The 26859-nt window shown below is 38.9% G+C and overlaps 1 protein-coding gene across 7 annotated transcripts in view; it reads left to right on the forward strand.

Annotated features, from left to right (window-relative positions):
• Positions 1 to 26859, forward strand: part of FGD4 (FYVE, RhoGEF and PH domain containing 4) — a 235723-nt gene that overhangs the window by 99485 nt on the left and 109379 nt on the right. For 2 of the 7 annotated variants that reach the window (XM_032248280.1, XM_032248286.1), the window contains exon 1: positions 22811 to 23634. The exons of the other annotated variants lie outside the window; for them this stretch is intronic. In XM_032248280.1, the coding sequence (XP_032104171.1) occupies positions 23619 to 23634 (16 nt within the window). In that variant the 5' untranslated portion in view covers positions 22811 to 23618. Of the gene's footprint in view, positions 1 to 22810; positions 23635 to 26859 lie in introns of those variants that run through there. 7 annotated transcript variants of the gene reach the window in all.

The raw sequence follows: 26859 nt of genomic DNA on the forward strand, positions 1-26859 counted from the left end.
TAAATGATAGAAACATGGGAGGGAACAATCTCCAATGCAGCCGGAATTCTCTTCTTCATCTTTTTCATCGACAGCAGTTAGACCTTTTATTTTATTATCACCACCACAATATAGTTGCCATATCTTATTCTTGATACTTAGATTCTAAAGTCAGCACAGAAAGCCAAATTTGCATGAAGTCAAAAAAGCTCTCGAAAAATCCCTTAGGAAGGCATAGCTTTGCAGATCAACTCTCTTCTCGTTAAGTCCAACACTGTATGTGGTTTTTTTTTTTTTTTTTTTTTTTTTTTTTTTTTTTAGCGTTAGAAGAGATTGCTTCTTCTTGGGTTGAGCATGAAATATAATAATTACTTTGCTTACATTTAGAGGTCATGCTGTATGAAATAGAGTCCTAGAATTCAGCTCAGTATGGTGAGACCTCACACTTGGAGAGTCACCAAGTGACTCATGTGAACCAAGAGGAATTACAGGAGCTGCTAGCAGTTTCATGATTTCTGTCTGTCTTACTCCCACTGCAGAGCACATGAGCATTGGGTCAGATTGCCTGAAAGGCTTAAACTATTGCACCTGTGTTTGTCATGTACTTCCTATCACACACAGCTGTTTTCTGTAGCTGCAAAGTGTATATAGTTCAATTTGAGCAAGTTAAGATGCAACTACTCTAATTGCAATACATACCAACTTTTGGTGTTTTCTCTATGTCAGAGGCTGCAAAGTATAGTCATCATCCATCTAATCTTTAACAAATATTTGAGATAAGTGATTTATCCTCACTGAAAAAATACAAATGTTAGGAGGTATAGTACATAGTATTTCCAAGTTTGCCAACATTACGTGATGAACTAGGAAAAATAGCTTGATCTGTTCTGGCTTCAATTCTATGTTCTTAACTTTTGTCCTTTTTTTTTTTTTTTTTTTTCCCCAAGTTAGCCGTTGCATTAACCCAGGCAAAATATAAGTATTATTATTATAGGAAACATAACTATCGCAGTAGCAGTGAGGGTATAGAAATAAGACTCTAAATAGATGAAAAGATAATTAATGAGTTACCATCTTTAAGAAGTCCTCAGGTGGTTAGTTACTGTCAAAGAGCATAAATGGTTTGAAAAGGAAGAAAACCCCATTGACTAATACATGAAAAAAAAATTATACAACTGGCAATCAAAGAAATACACAAAATATTCATGCTTATATTGGCAGAAATTTTCCAAATGCTATATTTTGGATTGGCACCCTTGTATACTTCAGATGACACTGTAAACTGATGGAGCTCTTTGGAAAACTGTTTGGTAAAGACATTTTATCATAATCAGAGAGCACATGGCTGCAAGAAATAGAATCCCCCTGTAATTTAAGAGAAAACAGGACGGATAAAAACAACACAGAGGTGTCTTGTGGAAACCAGGGACAGTAAATTCGTCCAGGCCTCTCAAGAAGTTGGACCCCGGACAGCTACATTTCCTTCCCTCTGGGTGTGTAACCTCTCATCCTTACTATTCTGCCTGTGTGCTTCGTGGTGTTTGCAGTGGCCTCTTAGGATCTCTCTGTGAATGGCAGAAAACGTGGCCACCTTTAATCTCAGTGCCCAGCAGAAACACACAGTTCTAACTATGGATGCCCTGGAGAGACTCCAATGGGCTAAGCTTTGGTCATAGATTACCTTTGCTAGTCAGCTGTGGCCATGGAACGTAGAAGACACTTGACTTGTAATAAGCAGATAGAATACAACTGCTACATTATTGATAACTTTAAAAATATTTTTCACTCCTGTAATTCCAATTTGAGAAATCTACCACTAGAAAGTTGCTGAGTGATTCAGTGAATGATTTATCACATCGCATCAGGTGTTTTAGTGGGAATAGAAAGAAGTGGGAAGCTAGTAACATGTTCAACAACAGAAAAATTAGCTAAATAAATTACTGTACATTCATGGAATTGTAAGTTATACAACTATTAAAAACATCTTCACAAAATGTGGGAAAATGCTCACAATGAAATGTTAAATGTATATTGTGTTGTATATGCCGTATTATGCTTTTTATATAATACATAAAAATTCTAGAGGGAATTGCTAGAGAGATAACACTGGTTGTTTCAAATTTTAGGATCACTTTTGTTTTGTTCTTTACAATTTTTTGGAGATTTTAAATAATGAATAATGACCTTACAGGAATTTTACTATACTAAAAAGGTGAACTAATATAAAGTACTCAAAAAAGACATTATAATCTAGTAGGGAAAATGAACCCGTTGTAAGTAATAGTAACCAATGCAGGCTAGTATCTGTTTGTGTCATAGATTATATAATGGAACTCAAGGATGAATTTCCTAGTAATTAGACTGTTTTAAATATGGAATGTCCTGTTCAAAAACTATTTTCTTATCACTCGTGGTATTAAAATAGAAATTAGATAGAATATTTGTAAGAGATATTGTAGAGAAGATTCATCTATCAGGTATGTGGAACTAAATGACTTTGAAATTAATCAACCCCAATGTTCTGTTGGGAATACAGAATTTACCCTGGAAAGATTCTTTTTAAAGTGCTTTGTGTTAGGGGGAAGATACTGTAATAATACAAGCTGAGTACCATTTATGAAAGAGATGTGAAATTATATAGAAGTCATCAAGAGTCTGTGAGGTTAGGGAGGAGGATTAATTTGAGACAGATCTTGAAGTGGGTGATAGGCAGTGACTACATTATAAGAGGGAAGTTATTTTAAGGCTTGAATAATGATTGGTGCTAAGGCAGAGTTAGGATTCAGCCAGTTATGGATGAGGAATAGTAACCAAATTGTTTGCCAAATGGCAAGGTATTTATTTTCGTTGTTAATTCTCTAGTGAGATGAGCATGAAGTGGTGCAAAACTTAGATTGAACAAGAGAGCAAAGGGAAGTGACCATGGTAAATCTGCTTGTTTGTGGGCTTAATTATATTCTGGGAAGAAAAACTTTAGGGTGATTGGTGTGATTTTTTATGTTTTGGTGGTTATGTTAAATGATGGCAGTAATAGTACATTAACAACTGTGCTATAAAAATCAACCTGCTTATTTAACTCATACATTAAAATTCCTTGAAACTACAGAACTATAAAGAAACCAAGGACCTTTTAGTTTAGTTTAGTGTTTTTTGTTTGTTTTGAAGGAGTCTCACTCTGTTACCCAGGCTGAGTGCAGTGGTGGGATCCCGGCTCACTGCAACCTCTGCCTCCCGGGTTCAAGTGATTCTCCTGCCTCAGCCTCCCAAGTAGCTGAGACTACAGGCTCATGCTGCCATGCCTAGCTAATTTTTTGTATTTTAGTAGAGATGGGGTTTCACTGTATTGCCCAGGCTGGTCTTAAACTCCTGAGCTCAGGCAATCTGCTCACCTTGGTCTCCCAAAGTGCTGGGATTACAGGTGTGAGCCACTGCATCCAGCGGACTTTTAGTCTTACTGTGTGTTGTGTGGTCATCTTTTTTTTTTAAGTAAAGCAATATTAAAGGTATAATTTTTTCTGTTCATTAGAAAAAGTCTGTGGCCATATCACCCTGAATGAACTGGGTCTTGTCTAATCTCAGAAAAAGACATATTTCTGTGAAGATTAAGCTGATTTTAGGATTGAAACTCAGTTTAGCATTTTGTGTAAAGCTGATTGTTCCCCCATTTGAAAAATGGAATAGATGTAAAATTATTACTATAAAAATGATTAATATTGCTTTTCTTTGAATTTTTCTACTTTCTTATGATTGTGTACATCTAAGTCTTTTCTGTGATGCTTCTCAACTTTTAAACAAATTCTGGTGAGTGATCCTAAACTGAAAGTTGTGGTCAACTTGAGGACTCTAAGAAGCCTAGTGCTTGTGTCCAGGCGTGGTGGCTCACCCCTATGATCCCAGCACTTTGGGATACCAAGGCTGGCAGATCATCTGAGGTTAGGAGTTTGAGACTAGCCCGGCCAACATGGTGAAACCCAGTCTCTACTAAAAATAAAAAAATCAGCTGGGCAAGGTGGTGCGTGCCTGTAATCCCAGCTCCTCAGGAGGCTGAGGCAGGAGGATTGCTTAAACCTGGGAAGTGGAGGTTGTAGTGAGCTGAGATCACGCCATTGCACTCCAGCCTGGGGGATAAAGTGAGACTGCCTGGAAAAAAAAAAGTAGTAGAGTGCTTGTTCATGACTCTGAGCTCATTTAGTTTCAGCCTTCAGCTTCTGGTGCTACAGTACTTGGGACTCGCACGCCAACTCCCTATCAGGTTTTGTCACTGCCACCTTGTCACAGAAAATTGTAGGGGTAGGGGTTTCATCTCTTGGAAGGACCCAGGTAGGAGGGCAGCCAATAAATCTAATAGCTTGCCTACCTGAAATGCACAGTTGATTGGAGACAGGCTGATCCAGGGCCCGCCTCTTTCTCTCCTAGGGAGCATATGTGTTTTAGCATTAGGAAACATTGAGTTATTTTGGCCTCATGGAAGTGAAGAGCCTGTATTCTCAACCATCCAGAGCTTTTTCTCTTAATTATTCGGAGGCATCATACCTTTCCAGAGGCTTTTATTGTTTGTAAACCTTGGCAGAAAGAGGGAAGGGCATGGTATCTGCATAAAATTTCTAGTGGAGAGCAGATTAAATGGAGTCTCCTCACGTCTAGTTAGATTTATTTACTTATCCAGGCAACCTGGACATTCATTTAAACATTTAAGGATTTATGTCTAAAGCTTTGCTGGGCCAATAAAGATAGTCTTGCTTTCAATAAGCTCACTTTAGAAACTACGATGTATGATGCAAGGTCATAATACTGTATAAAGGTTCCTGCAAAGTGCTGTGATTGCACAGAGAGAAGGGAGAACTCATGGCCAGGCCAGAGAATCAGAACTACATCACCTTGGAGATAGCTCTGCACAGTGTTTTAGGAGCAAGTGAGATCTCCTATATGATATTTCATATCACACACAAAAGCTTGAAAACTAAAAGAATCTTACTTGTTTGGAATACAAGAAATTGGTTTAACTAGAGTATTGGGATTAGGTGTAGGAGTGGAATGGTTGGAATTTGTAAGATAAATGGCACCAGATTATGTTAGTCTAAGCTGTAAGTTAGGTGTGGGACATGATCCAGTAAGCAGTGGAGGGAGCTATCTGAGATTTTTAAGCTTCCAGGCAACATGATTCTTTATATATTTTGGGAAGATAACTCTGATGGAACTTTGCAGGAGGGGCGAAGGTTGCAAGATGTGGGAGCCTTGGCATTTTGATGAGGAACAGATGGTACAGGAGAAAGATGATGAGTCCTCTGAGTTAAGACTGGCACAAGGATGTAGAAGAGAGAAGGAATTGAGAAATTTATAGGAGTAAAATTGCCAGGACTTAGTGATTATTTGGATGTATAGATTGGGTAAAGGAGTAGAGAGTGTCAAGAACAGCTCTGAGGTTTCCAGCTTGGATAGCTGGCCAGGTGATGCATCTTTGGCTAATATAAGGAATTGAGGAATACTATGGGGGAAGCAGACTTGGATCCTGTGTTTGACGCAGGAACTATTAAATTTCTCCTCACCTATTTGTAATAACTGGTTTAAATGTATGTATAAAATTTGTATTCTTTACAATTTTGCAAATAAATGTCATAGAAATTCAATATATTAATAGTCTGTTAAACTATATTAGCTTCCTTTTTGTGGAAAAGTAAAGTGTAACAATAAAAATAAAATCAAGTATTTCAAAACAAACTTCCAGTTTCTCTTCATACATCACACTTCAAATTCTACAACTCTCTACCATTTAAAATTAATTGTTGCCTATCAACAGGTGACTGTACCCTTGCTGTGCGGTGAAAGCAGAAGAAAAAACAGGGATCTTCTGCATTCACAATATAACTTGGAAAAACTAATGGATATATAATCACATCACCCAGTCAGTCAATTAGTTTGTTTGGTGATAGACATTTCAGTTATAAAATACAGAAACAGTGTGAATGTTGAGGCAAGAAATGGCCATAAGACATTGTTTTGTTTTTTTTTTTAGTGTAAGAAGAAAATATTTCAGTATTAATGGGCTTCTCAACTGTAATACCACTTTTCCAATAAACCTTTTCCCCCAGCCACGTTAGTCTTCTCTGAGCTCTTGAAGCCCTCTGTGATTTTTATCTATCATTAACGTATTTTCAGTTGGCTCTTGTCTCTCTCCCCAACTAGATTGAGTTCCTGAGGCCAGGAAGCTTTTTGTTTTTGTTTTGAGACAGGGTCTCACTCTGTCTCCCAGGCTGAAGTGCAGTGGCGCAGTTGTGGCTCACTGTAGCCATGAACTCCTGGGCTCAAGCAATCCTCCTGCCTCAGCCTCCTGAGTAGCTGGGACTACAGGTGCACACCATCATGGCTGGCTAATTTTTTGTGGATATGGGGTTTTCGCCATGTTGCCCAGGCTGTTCTTGATATCCTGAACTCAAGCTGTCTGCTCACTTCAGCCTCCCAATGTGTTGGGATTAAAGGCTTGAGCCACCACTCCCAGCCCCAAGGAACTATTTTACTCACTTTATGTCCCCAGATTTTTGGCTCAGCACAGAACCCATACTAACATTTAGATTGAACAGAATTAAGGCTAAGGAAAACTTTAAAGGAATTTACTAAAATTACCAATCCCATTTCAACAATGGGAAGATAAGGAATGGCACCACATCATGGGATTAGAACAGGGACTACACCACCTTGCTCCAGCTCCACTGTCTCTTCTTCTAGAAAAGGCCCCACTTTGATAAGGAGAATTCCACAGCTCCTGCTTAAATTTCATATGGTTCTTGCTCCATTCTTGTCCAGATTTCTCTCATTAGATTGGGTATTGTTGAAGGTCATGGGTTTTTGTCCTGGTCATCTTTGTGCTCCAGATGATTGCACAAAGCCCAGCACATAGAATGTGCTAGATAAAGCACCTAATGGAAGCAGTAAGGAGAAGAGAGAGTCTTAAGCAGACTTCTTAAAGTGTTTGAGAATCACTAAGGAATTTGAAAGGTATAATAGACAGTAGGGCTGAGTTATAATCAACAATAATCTTTTGAAATGAAACCAAAGTCTTATTTTAAAATACATATTTGTTTTGGTTTGAATATCTACTTTCCTGCCTGTCCCTCCTGTTCTTTTCAGAGATCTGTACTGACATTGAGCATTGCACATGCTGTGCCACTTCAACTTCATTTCCTTGTTTCCTCTTCAATTAATTATGAACTGCCTGTACCTCCTTTTAACATAAGTGATAAAAGAGACATGGGCAGATTGAAACTGTGTTTCTGCAGGTATATGTAGGTACTTGTGTCTTTTGAATATAAAATATGATCAGGGATGGATAAGAGCCGAAATCTCATGGAGGAAGGTAGGATAAATTGAAAACTGTGGTTTCAAATGCAATACACCTTTTAAAAGGGCAGGCAAGTGAGCTTTAAACAAATGTGACAATCATATTAAAGAAGTTGAACACAGTCTTCAACCAGTAACTTGATTTTAATAAATAACAGGCTGTTAATCCCAAATTAGTGCATGATATAATAACTAAAATTGCCAAAAGCAAAACGATTCTCAGAAACCGGGAGAAAAATGGGATGGGGGTGATTAGAATTAGGCAGCAAACTGGAACTAATTTCCCTTTTGCCTTTTAGACTGGATCTCACTGTTGTCCAGGCTGGTGTGGAGTGGCACGATCACAGTTTACTGCAGCCTTCACCTGCTCAGCCTCCTGAGCAGCTGAAGAAGGAGCATTGCTCCAGGTTTGTACTACCATGCCCGGCTAATGTTTTAACTTTTTTTGTAGAGTGGGAGTTTCCCCTCTGTTGGCCAGGCTGGTCTTGAACTCCTGGGCTCAAGCAATTCTCTTACCTTAGCCTCCCAAAGTGCTGGAATTATAGGCATCAGCCACCATGCCTGGCCTGATTTCCCGTTTTAAGTTGTGGTTAGTATCATCAGTATTTCCTATTTATTTTGAATATCCCTGGACTTTTAGACAGCATCTCGATTAATAGGAATAATGGTGATACTGACAGAAGTTATGTGTTGTAAACATATATGCTTATACTGATGCATATGTAAACTGTAAAATGTGCAAATGATGAAGCAATCTGTTAGCACCTTTGACATAAACTGTCATGTTTAACATAGATTAAAATTTTATTTTAGTAGAATAAAAATCTCAGTCAGGCATGGATTTTACATAGTAAAATCCTAATATAGTTTTAGGTGAGTTATATGTCAATGATAAGAATAAAGGTTATTTTCTAGTAAAATGCCATTGATCTATGAAGGTACCAAAACTTTAGTTCATTATTTAAATGAGGAAAAGAATGGGAAACTTGGTACTTTGATTTAAGATGGTAATTTTATCTAATGAATACATATCTAAGACATAATACTGGGAATATCATTGCATAATACTGTAGTAGATCTGGAAATTACCATAATTTAAATTGGGCAATTTCAGGTCTAGTATAGTTAGTGGGTACTCAAAAAGTTCCTAGATGCTTAGCTAAGCTTCTTTATTAATGCATTCAAATCAGCAAATATTTGTATGCCTTCTTTTTGCTTTGAGCTGACCTTGTTTTGGGTGCCAGGGTATAATTAGAAAAATAGTTTTGTTAAACTGTTAGGTGAATGCTAATTGTTCTCTGTTCTAAATGGCATTACATTCATCTTTGCATATAGCTCTTTGGTTAGGATAGCTTGCCCAAGCATCGCAGGTAGATGATATGCAGTTTTCTGTCATGCAGTAGATATTACCATGTTGCCTTCTCAATTGCTGTTTCAATTTACCTGCTACTGTGAGCGCTTGAGATGACAGTGTCTTCAGCACTGGATTTTATAATTTAAAGCCATTTTTTTTCTGGTTGAAGTCTAAAAAAAAATTGTGTCTTTGTTATATGGAGATTAATTTTTTAACACATTTATGCTTATCAAATTATCATTACTTTTAGGTTAGAATTTAATGGCATCCTTAGTTTAATGAAATTTTCAGTATCATAGTTGATGTCCCAGAATCAAATTACAGGGTCAGGTAGATTTCGTATCTAGACTGATCTGTAGAAGATATGATTAAAGTTATAGGGCCAAGCATGGCTGCTTACTCCTGTAATCCTAGAATTTTGAGAGGCCAAGGGAGGAGGACTGCTTGAGCCCAGGAGTTTGAGAGCAGACTGGCCAACAAGGTGAAACCCTGTCTCTACAAAAAAATGGTAGCTTCGCATGGTGTCATGTGCCTGTAGTCTCATCTACTAGGGAGTCTAAGATGGGAGGATTGCTTGAGCCAGAAAAGTTGAGGCTGCCGTGAGCTGAGACCACGCCACTGCACTCTGGCCTAGGTGACAGAGTGAGACTCTGTCTCAAAAAAAAAAAAAAGTGTTAAAAGAATTTAACCCGAAATCATTTTGAAGATCCCCTCTCCAAATATCATTAATATTTTTTTGCATGTAGCATTTACTGTTTATTCCGCCTGCTTTCTGCCATCATCATAGTTTTAACATTGGCGCTATAGCATATTTATGTAAGCATACTGAGTTTTAGGACTAACTTAGTGTGTGTAGATGAAATGTACAAGATTCTTGTGAAACACTGTCTAGGAGCATGACTACTACTTATATTCTAGGCGACGCCTTCTACAGAGCAATGTTCTGTGAAGGGTTCTGTGCTCTACAGGGTACAAAAGATGAACCTTTGGACAACAGGAAGCAGTTACTAGACCCTGGAGTTCAAAAGAACCAGCCCTAGCATTCCTAATATTTTTGTACTTTTTCTGGCAGTTGTTTTTCCATCTATGTGTCAGATACATCCAATCTATGGGGCATAGGTGCGGAATTCTGAGGTGAGAATAGAGAGTGGACAGTGCAAGCTCACTTTTCTCTTTTGTATCCATGGCATTTTAAGCATGGCTGGTTAATTGGACTGAGATGACATTATTTTAGATAGTGGAATTCTGGCAATACTTGTTTATAAGTGACCACAAACATAAGTTATTTAATGGTATGATATTTAAACAAGATGTGAGACTAAAGATATTGCATCTTTTTCTTCACAAAAAATAAATGTCCCCTCCACTGCCTGCCATTTGCTAACTTTTCATGTGAAGACAAGTGTCTGTCAGTAAATATTTAGCAAGTTCTTACTTAGCAAATATGTTTGGAAAACACAGTCTGCCCCTTTGAGATACAGGTGACATTTGAATAAGTTAGAAAGTAACTACAATCAGGAGCAGCAGAAAAGTATGCTATAGACAGAGCATTTTCGAAATGATTGTTTGGAAATGTCCCATTATTGTGTAATTTTATCACTAAAAGGGATATACAGTGTCTTTTATTTTTAAAAACTTATTTTTAAAAAAGCTTATTTATGCAAGTACACTCAAACTTACATACAGATCTTTTTAACCATCTTTTAAAATCTTTGGCCAGGTGCACTGGCTCACACCTGTAACTCCCAGCACTTTGGGAAGCTGAGGCAGGAGGATCACTTGAGGCCAGGAGTTCAAGACCAGCCTGGGCAACACAGTAAGACCTTGCCTCTGCAACACAGCAAGACCTTGCCTCTGCTTAAAAATAAAATAAAATAAAAAATAAGGCTGGGCACACATGGCTCATGCCTGTAATCCTAGCACTTTGAGAGGCCAAGGCAGGCAGGTCACTTGAGGTCAGGAGTTCAAGACCAGCCTGGCCAAGATGGTGAAACCCCATCTCTACTAAAAAAGAAAAATTTAAAAAGTAGCTAGGTGTGGTGGTGTGCATCTATAGTCTCAGCTACTCGGGGAGCTGAGATAGGAGAATCACTTGAATGCAGGAGGTAGAGGCTACAATGAGGTGAGATCATGCCACTGCCCTCCAGTCTGGGTGAGGAGCAAGACTCTGTCTCAAAATAAATTAAATAGGGCTGGGCGTGGTGGCTCATGCCTGTAATCCCAGTACTTTTGGAGGCCAAGGTGGGTGAATCATGAGGTCAGGAGATCAAGAACATCCTGGCCAATATGGTGAAACTCTGTCTCTACTAAAAATACAAAAGTTAGTTGGCATAGGTGTGTAATCCTAGCTATTCAGGAGGCTGAGGCAGGAGAATCGCTTGCACCAGGGAGTCAGAGGTTACAGTGAGCCAAGATTGCACCACTGCACTCCAGCCTGGCAACAGAGTAAGACTCTGTCTCAAAAAAAAAAAAAAAAAAAAAAAAAGACATTGCATGAATATTGAATTATGTTTGTGAAGAAGTAGTCAGAGGAAACCCACAGGGACTAATTAGACTTGGTGATATGTAAAGACCTTAGGGTCACAGGAACTGAACAAGATGATGTGGCTGAAGTGATGGACGGGACTTTGTAAAAAAAAAATTCCCAAGTGCCTAACAATGTGTCTCTAATACAGTCCCATATAGGGGCTCAGTAATTCTTTGTAAATAAACGAATACAACATCTTTGAAGGGATTTTAAATGTTTTTGAGTTTTAGCATTTATTTTTAAAAAATATTGTTTTCCAGTTTGCCATGGGTTATTCTAATTTCTGCTGTTTTAAACTCGAATCCTGACCCATTTGTGGCAAATGACATTTGCCTCTTCTATCTCATGCAGAATGTGAAGATAAGCCATGCTCCATGAACAGTGAACTGTTTACTAATACAAGATTATTTATCTTAAGTTCCGCTACTGATGAATAGACAAAGTATTGTATTTTAAAGGCTATACAGTATAGGTATTTTATAATAGTTAGCATAGTACCAAAGACCTGTTTGTTTCAACATGATTGCTAAAGTTGACAATATGTAGATGCCAGGATGATAATTAGAAAATTCCAAGCAAGTAAATTTATAATTTATTTTGTACCCATTCGAAAGTGCATATAATGGAAATGAGCCTTTTTTAAAAAAATTAGTTCCCTTTTTATCTTTGACCTTATTTCCTACCACAAATTCAGTAACTTACGAAGATATTGAAAAGCTGAGTAAATTTGGATCTACTAATATTCTTTTTTCTTTGGAATTTTATTACTCTAATATACTTCTGAGATGGTATTAAAAAGGGAACAGCATGTTTAAGATTATCATTATCTGTGGTGGGTGCAGTGGATACATAGAGTGGATGATTTGCAAAAGACAGGAAGATCCTCATTCTATTTAGGGTATGCTTTCTTTCCACATTCTGAATTTGGCCTTTAAGAGTATTTGGGCCAACACAAAAGGCCCAAGTTGCTTCTGTTACCGCAGCAAGCTGTGCATTAGGGTCTTGGGGGAAGAAAGACGATAATTAGAAGAAATTTTGATCAGGCAGATCATCAAAAAATAGAGAAGTGAAAGCCTTCCTTCTCTCTCAAGTTAGTAGCAAGTAAATGGCTGTACTTTATCCTTTGTCTGACCTGGCAGGGGCAGAACCAACGTTTTGTTTTCTTTAAGTCTCAGAGGAGCCTTTTCTGGAAGCTGCATGGTTATTTCAAAGTTGGAAAAAATAATGGGTTCCTGTGGAAATTTATGAAAATATTTTTTCTTGACTTCCTTCTCAAAACCAGGGTGATTGATAGAGGGAGCATAGTTTAGGAACATATTTTGAAAGCAAAGTGGCAAGAGATGAGGGGTAGAACCTTCAGGCCTTCTGTGAAATTTAGATTGCATTCTAAGTACAGCCCCTGAGGCTTTTGGCAGGCGCTGATGAACACTTTTATAAGCCACAGTGAAGTTTGCAAGTCTGCCACCAATTTCCTTGTTACAAAGCCTGAAATAATATCCCTTCCCTCCTTTTGATGCCTAATGAAATCCTACTTAGCCTTCAAGATAAAGTTCAATCTTCCCTTCTTCAGTAAAGGGGAGGTAGTTATCTAGACATTTAGGAAGGAGAGCATGAACTGAAAAGGGGACTTGGTACTGGAATCTTCTGCATAGTGGAGGAGCTGCAAACCCCCTCCTGGATCAGTTCCCCAGAGCAGATACTGAAGAAAGAGAATACAGAGAAATAGTACAAGCAGTGGAGTGTCTGTCATAGAGTTGGCTAAGCATGAGAATACAAGTTGAGAAAAAACAAGGAGATGCTGCTGAGGTTGGGGAGCATAAATTTATGGTAGAAAATATTTCAGTTGCAATTTTTAATTGTGGTAAAATTATAAGTGTGGTAAAATTTAAGTGGTAACATATATATGACATTTACTATTTCGAAAATTTTTAAGTATGTGGTTCTGTGGCATGAAATACATTTGTATTGTAGTACAGGCACCACCACCATCCATCTTTAGAACTTTTTCATCCTTCCCAACTGAAACTCTGGACTCATTAAATTAATGTAGTAGTTTCTAGCTAGCAATACATGGCCTCAGAACTAGAACTGTTTGTAGGTGGACAGTGGACTGTGTCATGGTAGGTATGAAAGAGATGGGGTTAAAGGACTCTAAAGTGCTACACAAAGCATTTACTCTGCAGGTGGATGAAGCTGAGGCACTGATAAGGAGGGATGGAGCAGAGAAGAGAAATAAACTTTTATCTGCTTGAATTTAAGTGAATGATTTACATTTAGGAAGTACATAGCTCTTCCAGTTTGAATAGCCACTTGGCATTGATCTACTGGAATCCAAAGAAATTAATAGTAACAATTATAATGGTTATAATTAAACACCATGTTTGTGCTTAGAAGTAAATTCCCTGGAATTAGTATAAAAGTAAAATTTGATAAGAGATATAACAGATTTGGAGAAAATATTTGTGATTTGAAGAACTCCTTCAAAGACAGCTATAATTCAATTTAAAAAAACAGTACTTAAAAAAAAAACAGTACTCCCAGCACTTGGGAGATGGGAGGCCAAGATGGGAGGATTACTTGAGCCTAGGAGTTTGAGACCATCCTGGACAACATAGGGAGACTCTGTTTTTATATACCATTGAGTTGTATTCAAAAAAATGAAAATTTGGGCCAGGCATGGTGGCTTACACCTCTAATCCCAGCACTTTGGGAGGCCAAGGCAGGCGGATCACCAGGTTGAGAGATTGACACCATCTTGGCCAACATGGTGCAACCCCATCTCAACTAAAATACAAAAATTGTAGTCCCAGCTATTGAGAGGCTGAGGTAGGAGAATCACTTGAACCCAGGAGGCGGAGGTTGCAGTAAGCCGAGATCACGCCACTATACTCCAGCCTGGGCAAAAAGGTTGAAACTTTGTCTCAAAAAAAAAAAAAAAAGAAAAGAAAAGAAAAATTAGCTGAGTATGGTGACATGGGCCTGTAGTCTCAGCTACTTAAGAAGCTGAAGTGGGAGGATTGCTTGAGCATGGGAGGTCAAGGCTGCAATGAGCTGTGATCATACCACTGCAATCCACCTGGGTGACAGAGTGAGACTCTGTTTAAAAAAAAAAAAAAAAAAAAGCAGAAAGATTACAGAAGGGTTTTTTTTTTTTTTTTTTAAGAAAAATGGCTAATAAACATTTATAAACAAATTGTTGATTAGGAAAATACAAAATTTATACAATGAGGTGGTGGTGTTTAGTATGAACTATCTTATGCATACTAAGTTGTGTGAGTATGTATATGTCTCTAAAGATTGTTTAAAGAATAAGAGCAAGCCAGGCATGGTGGCTCACACTTGTAATCGCAGCACTTTGGGATTACAAGTGTAATCCCATGTAATCCCATGTAATCATGAGATCGGGAGTTCGAGACCAGTCCTGCCAACACAGTGAAACACCGTCTCTACTAAAAATACAAAAATTAGTTGGGTGTGGTGGCGGGCACCTGTAATCTCAGTTACTCAGGAGGCTGAGGCAGGAGAATTGCTTGAACCCGAGAGGCAGAGGTTGCAGTGAGCCAAAATCGCGCCACTGCACTCCCTCTGGCAACAGAGGGAGACTTAGTCTCAAAAAAAAAAAAAATAGGAAAGAAAAGAAAGTGCAAAACAGACTTTAAGAATTAGGATGTTACTAATACATTTGAAGCCCCTATGTTTCTTTTTTTCTTTTTCTACTCCCTGTGCCTCCTCACCAGAGGTATCTGCCATCCTGAAATTGTTGTCCTGATGTACCTTTGCTTTTCTCCCTCTCCAGAATGAGGGTTTTGCGAACCAGTTATCAGATTAGAGTCCTGTCTTGGGCAGGTGCAGGGAGGGGAGTGAGATAGATTATTTTCTGAGGTGTAAAGTACCTCAGCCTCATAACAAGGCTGTGAGAGTTATGAACGAGAACTGTGGACGAAAAATATAAATATCACACCACATATGGCTATGTGTCCATAACATTTTGGAATATTTTAAAACTGTATACTATATATAACTGGAATTGTACTTTATTATGTGATTTTTCATTCCACATTGTTTGTGAGAATGACCTATATTGATGTGTAGCTCATTGTTTTAACTAATATATAGTATTACGTCACGTGAATATACTATAAATTTACTTTCCATATTCTGTCAACTAAGAGTAAAGACCTAAAATATTAATAATCTAGTATAGATTAATGGCAAAGGACAGAGAGAAAATATATTGATATCATCCCTTGGAAGGTAAAGTTTTCAGTAAGTTACCAAAATCTAAAATTCATGTACCACTGAGTTGTCAAGTTCACATCTAGTAATCCATCCAAAAAAGTGCTTATGCAAATATAGAGAAATTTACTAAGATTATTTTTAAAAAAAAAAAAAAACAAGGCCGGGCGCGGTACCTCATGCCTGTAATCCCAGCACTTTGGGAGGCCGAGGCGGGTGGATCATGAGGTCAAGAGATCGAGACCATCCTGGTGAACATGGTGAAACCCTGTCTCTACTAAAAATACAAAAAATTAGCTGGGCATGGTGGTGCGTGCCTGTAATCCCAGGTACTCAGGAGGCTGAGGCAGGAGAATTGCCTGAACCCAGGAGGTGGAGGTTGCGGTGAGCTGAGAATGCGCCATTGCACACCAGCCTGGGTAACAATAGTGAAACCCCGTCTCAAAATAAATAAATAAATAATTTAAATAAATTTATTTAAATAAATAAAATTATGTTTATTAGTTAATTAAATGAATTGCAATAGAGTTAAACTGTGGAATATTATGCAGTGTTTAATGTCAGGCTGATCTATACATAGACGTGGAAGGGTGTCTAGCAGGGAGCCCAGCTGGTGGAACCCTGACAGCAGCAGTGAGCAAGGATGGTGAGCTCCCTTTGCAGTCCTGCCTCCGCTTGGCCAGGGGTACCACACACATCCAGAATCGATTATTTCTTCCCAGAGCCTGGCCAGACATCTCAAGTACAACAGAATGAAATCCTTAACATGGTATCTTCTTGGAGCATATCATCTGTGTCATGGTTATCTTAGTATTTTAATGTAGTAAGTTGACCATGTTGAGGGGAAATGCTCAAAGAGGAAATATCACCACCTAAAATCCTTATAGATAAGATCAGACAGATTGTAAATTGGGGTTTAGGGATCAATTTCCTAATTTAGGTTAGTATAATGTTTTTGTTCTCTAGTATTATATTTTTTTAGTGGACGAGAATCAAAGGAGGATGACATTGCAGATCAAATTTCTTCTTTCTTTCTTTTTTTGGGGGGTGACAGTCTTGCTCTGTCACCCAGGCTGGAGTGCAGTAGTGTGATCTCAGGTCACTGCAACCTCTGCCTCAGTCTCCCAAATAGCTGGGATTTCAAGCATGTGCTACCACACCTGGCTAATTTTTGTATTTTTAGTACAGACAGGGTTTCACCATGTTGTCCAGCCTGGTCTCAAACTCCTGGACTTAAGCAATCCTCCCACTTCAGCTTCCCAGAGTGCTGGGATTACGTGATTACGAACTTTACCACACTGGACTAGTAAAGTTGCTTCTTAACTATACTGAGTTATCGCTCAGTATGCGTGGGGTGGGGGTTTGGTTCCAGGACCACCACCCCTGTATCAAAATCTGTGCTTGCTCAAATCTCTTATATAAAATGGCATAGTGTTTGCATATATCCTATGCACATCCTCCTTTATACTTTTTTTTTTTTTTTTTTTTTGAGACGGAGGACCTGTTGCCCAGACTGGAGTGCAGTGGCACGATCTCAGCTCACTGCAACCTCTGCCACCCAGCTTAAAGCAATTCTCCTGCCTCAGCCTCCTAATACCTGGGAATACAGGTGCACACTACCATGCTTGGCTAACTTTTTGTATTTTTAGTAGAGACGAGGATTAACCATGTTGGCCAGGCTGGTCTCAAACTCCTGACCTCAGGCGATCCGCCTGCCTCAGCCTCTCAAAGTACTGAGATTACAGGTGTGTGCCACTGCACTGGTCCCTCCCTTATACTTTAAATCTTCTCTGGATTACTCATAATATTTAACTCTGTGCAACATAAACACTATGTAAATAGTTATATTTAAAAATTTTTAATTTTGTATTGTATTGCTTTACTTGAAATTGTATTTGAATATTTTTGATCCACAGTTGCTTGCACCTGCAAATGTGGAAACTGTGGATAGAGGCCAACTGTACTCTGTGTGTGTGTGACTATAAGTGAACATATAACTAAAGAGGTGATAGAAAATATTTTTATGGCCGATTGTGGTGGATCTTCCCGGTAATCCCAGCACTTTGGGAGGCTGAGGTGGGCGGATCATGAGGTCAGGAGATCGAGACCATCCTGGCCAACACGGTGAAATCCCTTCTCTACTGAAAACATAAAAAATTAGCTGGATGCTGTGGCACCCGCCTGTAGTCCCAGCTACTCGGGAGGCTGAGGCAGAAGAATTGCTTGAACCCAGGAGGCGAAGATTGCAGTGAGCCGAGATTGCGCCACTGCACTCCAGCCTGGACAACAGTGTGAGACCGTTCAAAAAAAAATTGTTATTAATTATTTTTAATACAGAAATAGATGTTCAAGGTTATAGGTTTGCTCTGAAGATTTGTACAAAAACAGCTTGGTACGAAAATATTCAAGCAACAGGATTTACTTGGCATACATTCAAGAATTTGTATGCCTCATTTTATTAAGCCTCAGAGACATGCAAAATGGAAATTATGCATCAATTGGTTATTGTTTTTTATAATATGTTTTTAAGCCATTGGAGGAATTGTTATTTGTTTTTATTAGGTTGTTATTAGAATACTAACAAGTGCAAAATGCATTAAGATTCAGAATAGGCCGGGCACTGGGGCTCACACCTGTAATCCCAGCAGTTTGGGAGTAGGCGGGTGGATCACGAGGTCAAGAGATCAAGACCATCCTGGCCAACATGGTGAAACCCCATCTCTACTAAAAATACAAAGATTAGTTGGGCATGGTGGTGCAGGCCTATAGTCCCAGCTACGTGGGAGGCTGAGGCAGAAGAATTGCTTGAACCCGTGAGACGGAGGTTGCAGTTAGCCAAGATTACCCCACTGCACTCCAGCCTGGCAACAGAGCGAGACTCCATGTCAAAAAAAAGATAAGATTCAGTTTAGATTTATTCTATGAAAATGGGAATTGCCCTCAGTTAAATAACACTAGAGGTACAAGCTGAGAATTTTACTCCTTACTTGATAACTGAGAATCTCAACTACTTCCATTATGTTTTGTTTTCTTCATTGTTATTTTTTTTTTTTTTGGGATGGAGTCTCGCTCTGTTGGCCCATCTGGAGTGCAGCGGCACAATCTTGGCTCACTACAGCCTCCGCCTCCCAGGTTCAAGCAATTCTCCTGCCTCAGCCCCCCGAGTAGCTGAAATTACAGGTGCGCACCACTGCGCCCAGCTAGTTTTTGTATTTTTAGTAGAGACGGGGTTTCACCATATTGGCCAGGCTGGTCTTGAACTCCTGACCTTAGGTGATCCACTCATCCCAGCCTCCCAAAGTGCTGGGATTACAGGCGTGAACCACTGCACCTGGCCTACTTCTAGTATGTTTTCCTACTCCATTTTCTATCTGAACTGTTAGTTAAATTCTAGCATTCACTAGGAATGATTTTCCTGTTACTTTTTTGCCAATATATGCTTATTTGTACATAATTTATTAAAGCTAACATTGCCATGGAAAATGGTAAACTATTGAAAGTAATACAGGTAGGCTTTCATTAAAAAGTTTAATATAATGAAAAAACATTATTATGAAATATCATATGAGCCAGGCACCGTGGCTCATGCCTGTAATCCCAGCTCTTTGGGAGGCTGAGGCAGGTGGATCACTCGAGGTCAGAAGTTCGAGACCAGTCTGGCCAACATGGTAAAACCTTGTCTCTACTAAAAATACGAAAATTACCCAGTGACACTTGCCTGTAATCCCAGCTACTGGGAAAGCTGAAGCATGAGAATTGCTTGAACCCAGGAGGTGGAGGTTGCAGTGAGTTGAGACTGTGCACCACTGCACTCCAGCCTAGGTGATTCCATATTAAAAAAAGAAATATCATGTGAATGTTTATCAGACCTTGGAAAGTTTCTTATTCAGTGGAATGTGTACAAAAATAACATCTCTCCAAAGAGGGAGAGGTGAAAAGGTTGGATGATAGCCACTAAGTCTTCAGAGTATGAGGTATTTTGTGAATAACTGTGAGTTCGCTGGCATGGATTTTAGGTGTCTTTCAAGACTGATATGTATGACAACCTTAATAAATTAAGGTGACTAAACATATTTAATAGATCCCTTTTGATATGCTGTCATAAACTTCAGGTTTTACACATGGACAATGTATGGGGAATTAATTAGGTCATTTTTAATGAATTTGCCAAGTTTTTTTTTTAATCATGGAAAATAGATACAATTAGGAATTATCTCTGCGTTGATCATGAGTATAATGCATATACCAAAAATCATTTAGTTTTGAGTTTACACTATATATGACAACCAGTTTCCTAGCCTCTTGCTTTTCTCTTTTTTTTATTTGAGACGGAGTCTCTGTCGCCAGGCTGGAGTGCAGTGGCATGATCTCAGGTCATTGCAACCTCTGCCTCTGGGTTCAAGCGATTCTTCTGCCTCAGCCTCCCAAGCAGCTGAGACTACAGCCACACGCCACCACGCCCAGCTAATCTTTGTATTTTTAGTAGAGACGGGGTTTCACCATGTTAGTCAGGATGGTCTTGATCTTCTGACCTCATGATCCACCTGCCTCGGCCTCCCAAAGTATTGAGATTACAGGTGTGAGCCACTGCGCCTGGCCCACCTCTTGCTTTTTTAATGAATAAATTGCTTTTATTAGCTTCTAAATTTTTTTAATTAAAAGATAATTTACAGGCATTAAAATTCAACCTCTTTTTTTTTTTTTTTTTTTTTGAGACGGAGTCTATTTTTGGTTGCCCAGGCTGGAGTGCAATGGTGCTATCTTGGCTCACCACAACCTCTGTCTCCCGGGTTCAAGGGATTCTCCTGACTCTGCCTCCCAAGTAGCTGGGATTACAGGCATGCGGTACCATGCCCAGCTAATTTTGTATTTTTAGTAGAGATAGGGCTAATCCATGTTGGTCTGGCTGGTCTCAAACTCCCGATCTCAGGTGATCTTCCCACCTCCCAAAGTGCTGGGATTACAGGCATAAGTCACCGCGCTCGGCCAAAATCCAACCTCTTTAGGGTATAATTCTGAGTGTTGATACGTACATACAGTCACATAACCACCACCACAATGAAGATACAGAACAGTCCCTTTAGCTTCCAAAATTCTGTCATGCCCTTTTATGAAAAGTCAGTTCCCATACCGCCAGCCCGGGCAACCTTGGATCTGTTTACTATTCCTATAGGTTTGCCTTTTCCAGAATGTGTTATCATATATGTGTAGCCCTTTACGTTAGCTTCTTTCTAATACATATGCAGGTATCTTTCATTCATTCCTTGTTATTGCTTTGTGGTATACCATTGCATGGATGTACCACAGTTTGTTTACCCATTCACTAGTGGAAGAACAAGTAGGTATTTCTAGTTTTGAGTGATTATGAATAAAGTTTCCGTAAACATTTCTGTCAGTGTAAATATTCATTTTACTTGGGTAAGTACTTAAGAGCTAGGATTGCTGGCTCATATGATAAGTGCATTCCAAACTGGTGAGAAACTGCTGTTGCTACTATTGGGTAGCCTAGAATTTAGTGTTAAATTTGTGGTAGATTCTGCATATTATTGCAGATTGTCCACTTGTGGCCAATTGAGAGTCAATCATAATTGTTACATTTTATTTTAATTATCACGTTCTCCTGTATACCATATTTTGATTTCTGGCTTTCATCTGTAAAGATTCAAAAGTGAATACAGTAGTGTCCCATTATCCACAGGGGATGTATTCTGAGACTATAGTGGATACGTGAAACTGCATATAGTACCGAACACTGTATGTACTATGTTTTCTCCTTTACATCCATATCTATGATAAAGTTTAATTTATAAATTAGTTGCAGTAAGAGATTAACAGCAAAAGCAATAAAATAGAACAATTATAACAATGTACTGTAATAAAAATAATGTGAACGTGGTTATCTCTTTCAAAATATAGTATGTAATATTTTCAGACTGAAGTTGATCACAGGTAAAGGGTGACTTCTGTACCATTATATATTAATTTGTTGCACAACAATGAATTTAATGTCTTTTTTTTAAATTTAATGTCTTAATTGTTATCATTTTACTAGCATGAGTGGTCAAGATATTTAACCTCCTAAACCTAGTTTTCTCTTCCGCAAAATGGTGATAAATTATCACCATCTTACAGAGTGGTATTCTTCTATAAGACCGTGATAAATTATTACCTTACAGTGAGGACTTAATGAAATTTTGCATGGAAAATGCTTAAACACAGCAGTGGGCACAAAGCAAATGTTAGCTTTTTTTATTTTTTTTAAAAGTGTTTGTTTTAATACCAAACCTAAGATTATAATTTAAACATTGCTATCAAAGCTCAGGAAGTACAGACAGACGTTGGGGAATTTTTGTGACAGGGAAATACTCTGGTTTTTACATTAGTGAAATTTGCCAAGGCTAAGTGGTCTTGGAATGAAACCTAAACAGTTTCCCTGCCACAGTGAAATTTAAACACATATGGGTGGAGTTTGCAAAGGAATTAAAAACAATTCAGGTTTCTTCTTCTCTTTGACTTATTTTCTCCATGTACTATTACCTCATTCTGTATTAGATTAATTGTAAAACTTAATTTATTCATGCCTTATATACACATTTCTGTTATTAAAAAGTACCACTTTTATTAATATGATTGAGAACCCCTGTGTCCTGATGAGCAACTTGTGTTGAAGTGGGAGAACAACCCTCCCCCACATCACACCTCATCCTCGGCATTGTATTGTGCTTCTGCCTGACATCCATCAGCTCCTGGAAGGTGTGCAATTTAGCAAGTCCTCTAATCCTCCCCAACCCAGCAATTCACTGCCCCAGTGGTTCTCAAAGTGTGATTACTGAAGTGAAGGTCTAGGTCAGCAGTGTCAGTGTCACCTGGTAGCTTATTAGAAATACAAATTCTGTGGCCTCACCATGCATCAGTTGATTCTGACTTTCATAGGACACCCAGTAATGTATGTCTTGACAAGCCAGTAGGTGATTCATGTGCACACCAGAGAGAGGGAACCACTGTGTCTGGACACAGAAAATAACCCTGGAGAGGTTTTTTTCCCCAGTGAGGGAGAATGTCTGCAGCCTGTTAACTCACTATAATTTTGTAAATATTTTAATCGGACATTTTTCTTTTGTTCATTTGTTTTTGAGATAGTGTCTCACTCTGTCACCCAGGCTGGAATGCGATGGCGCAATCTCTGCTCACTGCAACCTCTGCCTCCTGGGTTCAAGCGATTCTCCTGCCTTAGCCTCCCGAGTATCTGGGATTACTGGTGCATGTCACCATGCCCAGCTAATTGTATTTTTAGTAAGGCTGGGATTTCACCATGTTGGCCAGGATGGTTTCGAACTCCTGACCTCAGGTGATCCATCTGCCTTGGCCTCCCAAAGTGCTGGGATTACAGTTGTGAGCCACCGCAGCTGGTTCTTAATCTGACATTTTCTGATTTTTCGAGGCTATGAGAAATTTTTAATGTACTGATTAAAGTATGTAAAATTATAAAGACAGACAAAAATGAGTAATAAATATTTTACCGATTAAACTGTGTTCTGAAATAACATATACAACTATTTTTCCTTAGGAAATTTGTATGTAGTATTTATTCTGTGTCATTTTGTCACTGAAATCAATGAGCTGTGCTAGAAAGGAAAACATAAATGGGAAAACGGTATTTGAGGTCATTCAAAATGAGATTTTAACATCTTAAGCTTGTGAATCCTGAATCTGTAACCAACATCTTTGTCCAGGGCAGTAGCCCTGTTAAAATAGAAACAAACTGTTTTCCCACTAGCTTTTTAGAGCATTACTAATAGTTAAGGCATTAGTCCATTTAGAAATCGCCCTATTCCCAGCTGTACTTTGAATGCTTTTAAAGGTTCCATGTGCCTCAGTTGTTTACTTTTCTTTGATAAATAGAAGTCTCTCTGTGCTCATGTGCTCTGTCTCCTGCATTGGGCTGCTACAGCAGTCCGCCCTCTGGGGAGGTGTGGCATGTTTTCGTCCTTGGGCAGTAAGTTTTAAGAATGCACTGAAGTCATAGTGCATTGGTCTGAGCTCCTGGCAGATTCTGTGTTATCTTCAGACTCCCTGAGGCTTTACAGCCAGGAGTGAGATTTTATCACATGGACTTTAAAAGAGTAAAGCCAAGTATCTTTTTGTTAAACCAGAGTTGATTAATTATCTATCAGTTTATGTGAAATCATGTCCACTGATCAAGGTAAGTGGTTTCATTTTCTAGTAGATATATTTTTTTCCTTCCCCAATGTGGGTCACTTTATAACACGGCATGCTGAGGGATGTAAAAGTGGCAGAGTTTGGTTTTCTTTTAAAGTTAGTAAAGTTCACATTGGTTTTCAACTTCAAGATAAAAATATGTGCTATTGATGGGTTTTGGCTCTTCCAAGAGGCTTCTTCTGGGCTAACCAAATGCAAATGTGTTTGGTAGTTATGTTTCTCTGGCTTATTTTTATTAACATCAGTAAAGTTTGGAAATTCAGTCATTGAGTTTTAGGTTCTCTTTTTCCTGGAATAGCTTCTGTCCCTTCTAATTTCGTCTTCAAACAGAGATGATTGGAGAGAATCAGTATTCCCTCCTGGAAGGCAGCTCTTAATTAGGGAGAAAAATACTTCTAGAACTGGAAGAGATACAGAGACAGAAAGCAACAGTTTTCTTTTTCCTTCCATTTTTGGTGTGAACAACTGTTAAGAAATATTTACCACTAATCCTTCTTATAGTGCTACTGCATGGAGCATTGTTCTGTTAAAACAAACAAACAACAGTTCCCACCGTCCCAGTCTTGTTTTGGTGAAGTTCAGGGGAGTAAGTAGTATTTGTTTTTACATAAAAGACAACATTGTAGAGAAAGGCATGGGTTTGTTTTTTAAAAATTGTTAGTGGTAGTAGTATTAAGCCACTATGGTCTCCTTGAATGTTGTAGAGAGCATATTAATGAGAAATTGAGTCTTTGAAATAGAAAGGTAATTCTATGCTATGACAGAAATGTAATCATGTGATGGAAAATACCTGCTAAAAATATTTTTAATAGCTGAAATGGGTTCATTTTATCTATTTTCTCATTCTTTTTTGACTGGATATAAAAATGTCTACATTACTGAACAAGATAAACTAAAACTTGGAACCGGCAGCCCTCAAAGTTATCAGTATTCTTTCTGATGGTGGTGTCACTCTTTCCTTCCGTAAGCCTCAGGGGCTTACGCTGAGTGCGGAAGCCCGAGGTTGGGGTTAGTGACAGTTCTGCCTCTGGAGAGCTGAGGCGCCCCTCCTGCAGCTGCATAGCTGGCTCCGTTCCCAGGTTCTAATGGCTGCTCAAGGGTTGAGCTGCCCAGTCCATGCCTGCCCCTGCTCCCTCCACCATTCAGGCAGAAGCCTGAATTCTTTTGCAGGCATTCCACCACTCTTGCATAAAGTTTGGAGGTCTTGTGATCACTCCAGAATTTACCATCATACTCTAAATACGAACTTAAGAAAAAAAAAAGAAATACAGCAAAAGGGAAGTGTTTTCTCACCCCAGCAGTGAAGTTTTAGGTTTTCTGTTTGCTGAAATAGCTTCTGTCCCTTCTAATTTCATCTTCAAACATCTTCTACTAGGAGAAAATCAGTATTCCCTCCTGGAAGGCAGCTCTTAATTAGGGAGAAAAATACTTTTAGAACTGGAAGATGAAGCTTGAGAGGTCAATGTTGATAAACATAGAGAAATTGTTGTCTCTTTTCTGCTTTAATGGACAACATCCTTTAGAGTGGCCACTGTAACAATGTGGGCTTTATAAGTTCCCTTTTAGGTTTTTAAGCTGAAAAGACAGTAATGTAGCACTTCCTGCCCACACTACTGGATAAGTTTATTAAATCATCTCAGAAAAATTATGAATATGTATATTCAGTGCATATGTTATTTGTAACAGTTTTATCTTTTTTTCCTTTTTTTTTTTTCTTTCTTATGTTCCAGGCAGTGCACAGAGAAGATAAGTTTTATATTTTTTTATTGACCTGGAAAAAACTTTTTTTTTTTTTTGAGACGGAGTTTTGCTCTTGTTACCCAGGCTGGAGTGCAATGGTGCAATCTCGGCTCGCCGCAACCTCCACCTCCTGGGTTTAGGCAATTCTCCTGCCTCAGCCTCCTGAGTAGCTGGGATTACAGGCACGTGCCACCATGCCCAGCTAATGTTTTTTGTATTTTTAGTAGAGACGGGTTTCACCATGTTGACCAGGATGGTCTCGATCTCTTGACCTCGTGATCCACCCGCCTCGGCCTCCCAAAGTGCTGGGATTATAGGCTTGAGCCACCGCGCCCGGCCGACCTGAAAAAACTTTTTAAAGCTTATGCTTGCAGGCAAACTCCTTTCACATGAAAGAAATGAAATGTGATAGAGTATAATGCATGACTCAGTAGGAAATATTACGCAGTTCTTTGGAAGGATGATAGCTTGGTGTTCATTTAATAAACCTCCAAATGCACGTGAAACCTAAACTGCAAACTAGGATTAATATTTAAATTCAATCAATTCCTCTTAGATACTAGAATAGACTTGAGTAGGTCAAGAGTAGGTAGCTCCTGGAATAATCCAGGGAAAAGTTTTTATTCATTCCAAAAATAAAAAGGCATTTTCTTACGTGTTTTTAGACCATCCCTGCCCACTTCCTGATCCACCTTCTGATGACCTTTACTCTAGGCACCTTTTTTTTCCTTTATAAAATAACAAGCTAATTTTTATTGGCTGAAGTACATTTTTAAATGTCTTCACCCTGGTTTGGGTGTGTTCTCTGATTTATCTCCCACCATAGCACCTGTTAAGCTCTGGCTAGATCAGGTCTTTCCATTTTTATTCCCTGGCGAATTGACCCAAGTTAATTGGTTATATGTTGAAGTAGGAAGAAGGAAAACACTTAGGAGAAGAAAAATAGTGTTAATCGTAGAATTTGGTCATTTTACATGGTGGTTATAATAAAACTGGGCCTGGGAAAAATGGGTCTTTCACTCTCTTAGAGAATAAGTACACACAAATATATATTTTTTTTAATTAAAAAATATAAATACTGTGTCACTGTGGTCTTATCTTCTCCATGTCATTATAAAGCAGTTATTATTTCTTTTTTTGAGAGGCAGTCTCATTCTGTCACCCAGGCTGGAGTGCAGTAGCTTGATCTCGGCTCACCACAACCTCTGCCTCCCAGGTTCAAGCCATTCTCCTGCCTCAGCCTCCCAAGTAGCTGGGATTATAGGCATGCACCACCATGCCCAGCTAATTTTTTATATTTTTAGTAGAGATGGGGCTTCTCCATGTTCGTCAGGCTGGTCTCGAACTCCCAACCTCAGGTGATCCGCCCACCTCAACCTCCCAAAGTGCTGGGATTACAGGCGTGAGCCACCATGCCTGGCAATAATTGCCGCTTCTTTGCTCACAGTCCTCCAGTGGGTTTCCGTCT

The sequence above is a fragment of the Sapajus apella genome, unplaced genomic scaffold, assembly GCF_009761245.1.
Source record: "Sapajus apella isolate SASKATOON/1434 unplaced genomic scaffold, GSC_monkey_1.0 scaffold66, whole genome shotgun sequence".
NCBI classification, from domain to species: Eukaryota; Metazoa; Chordata; class Mammalia; order Primates; family Cebidae; genus Sapajus; species Sapajus apella.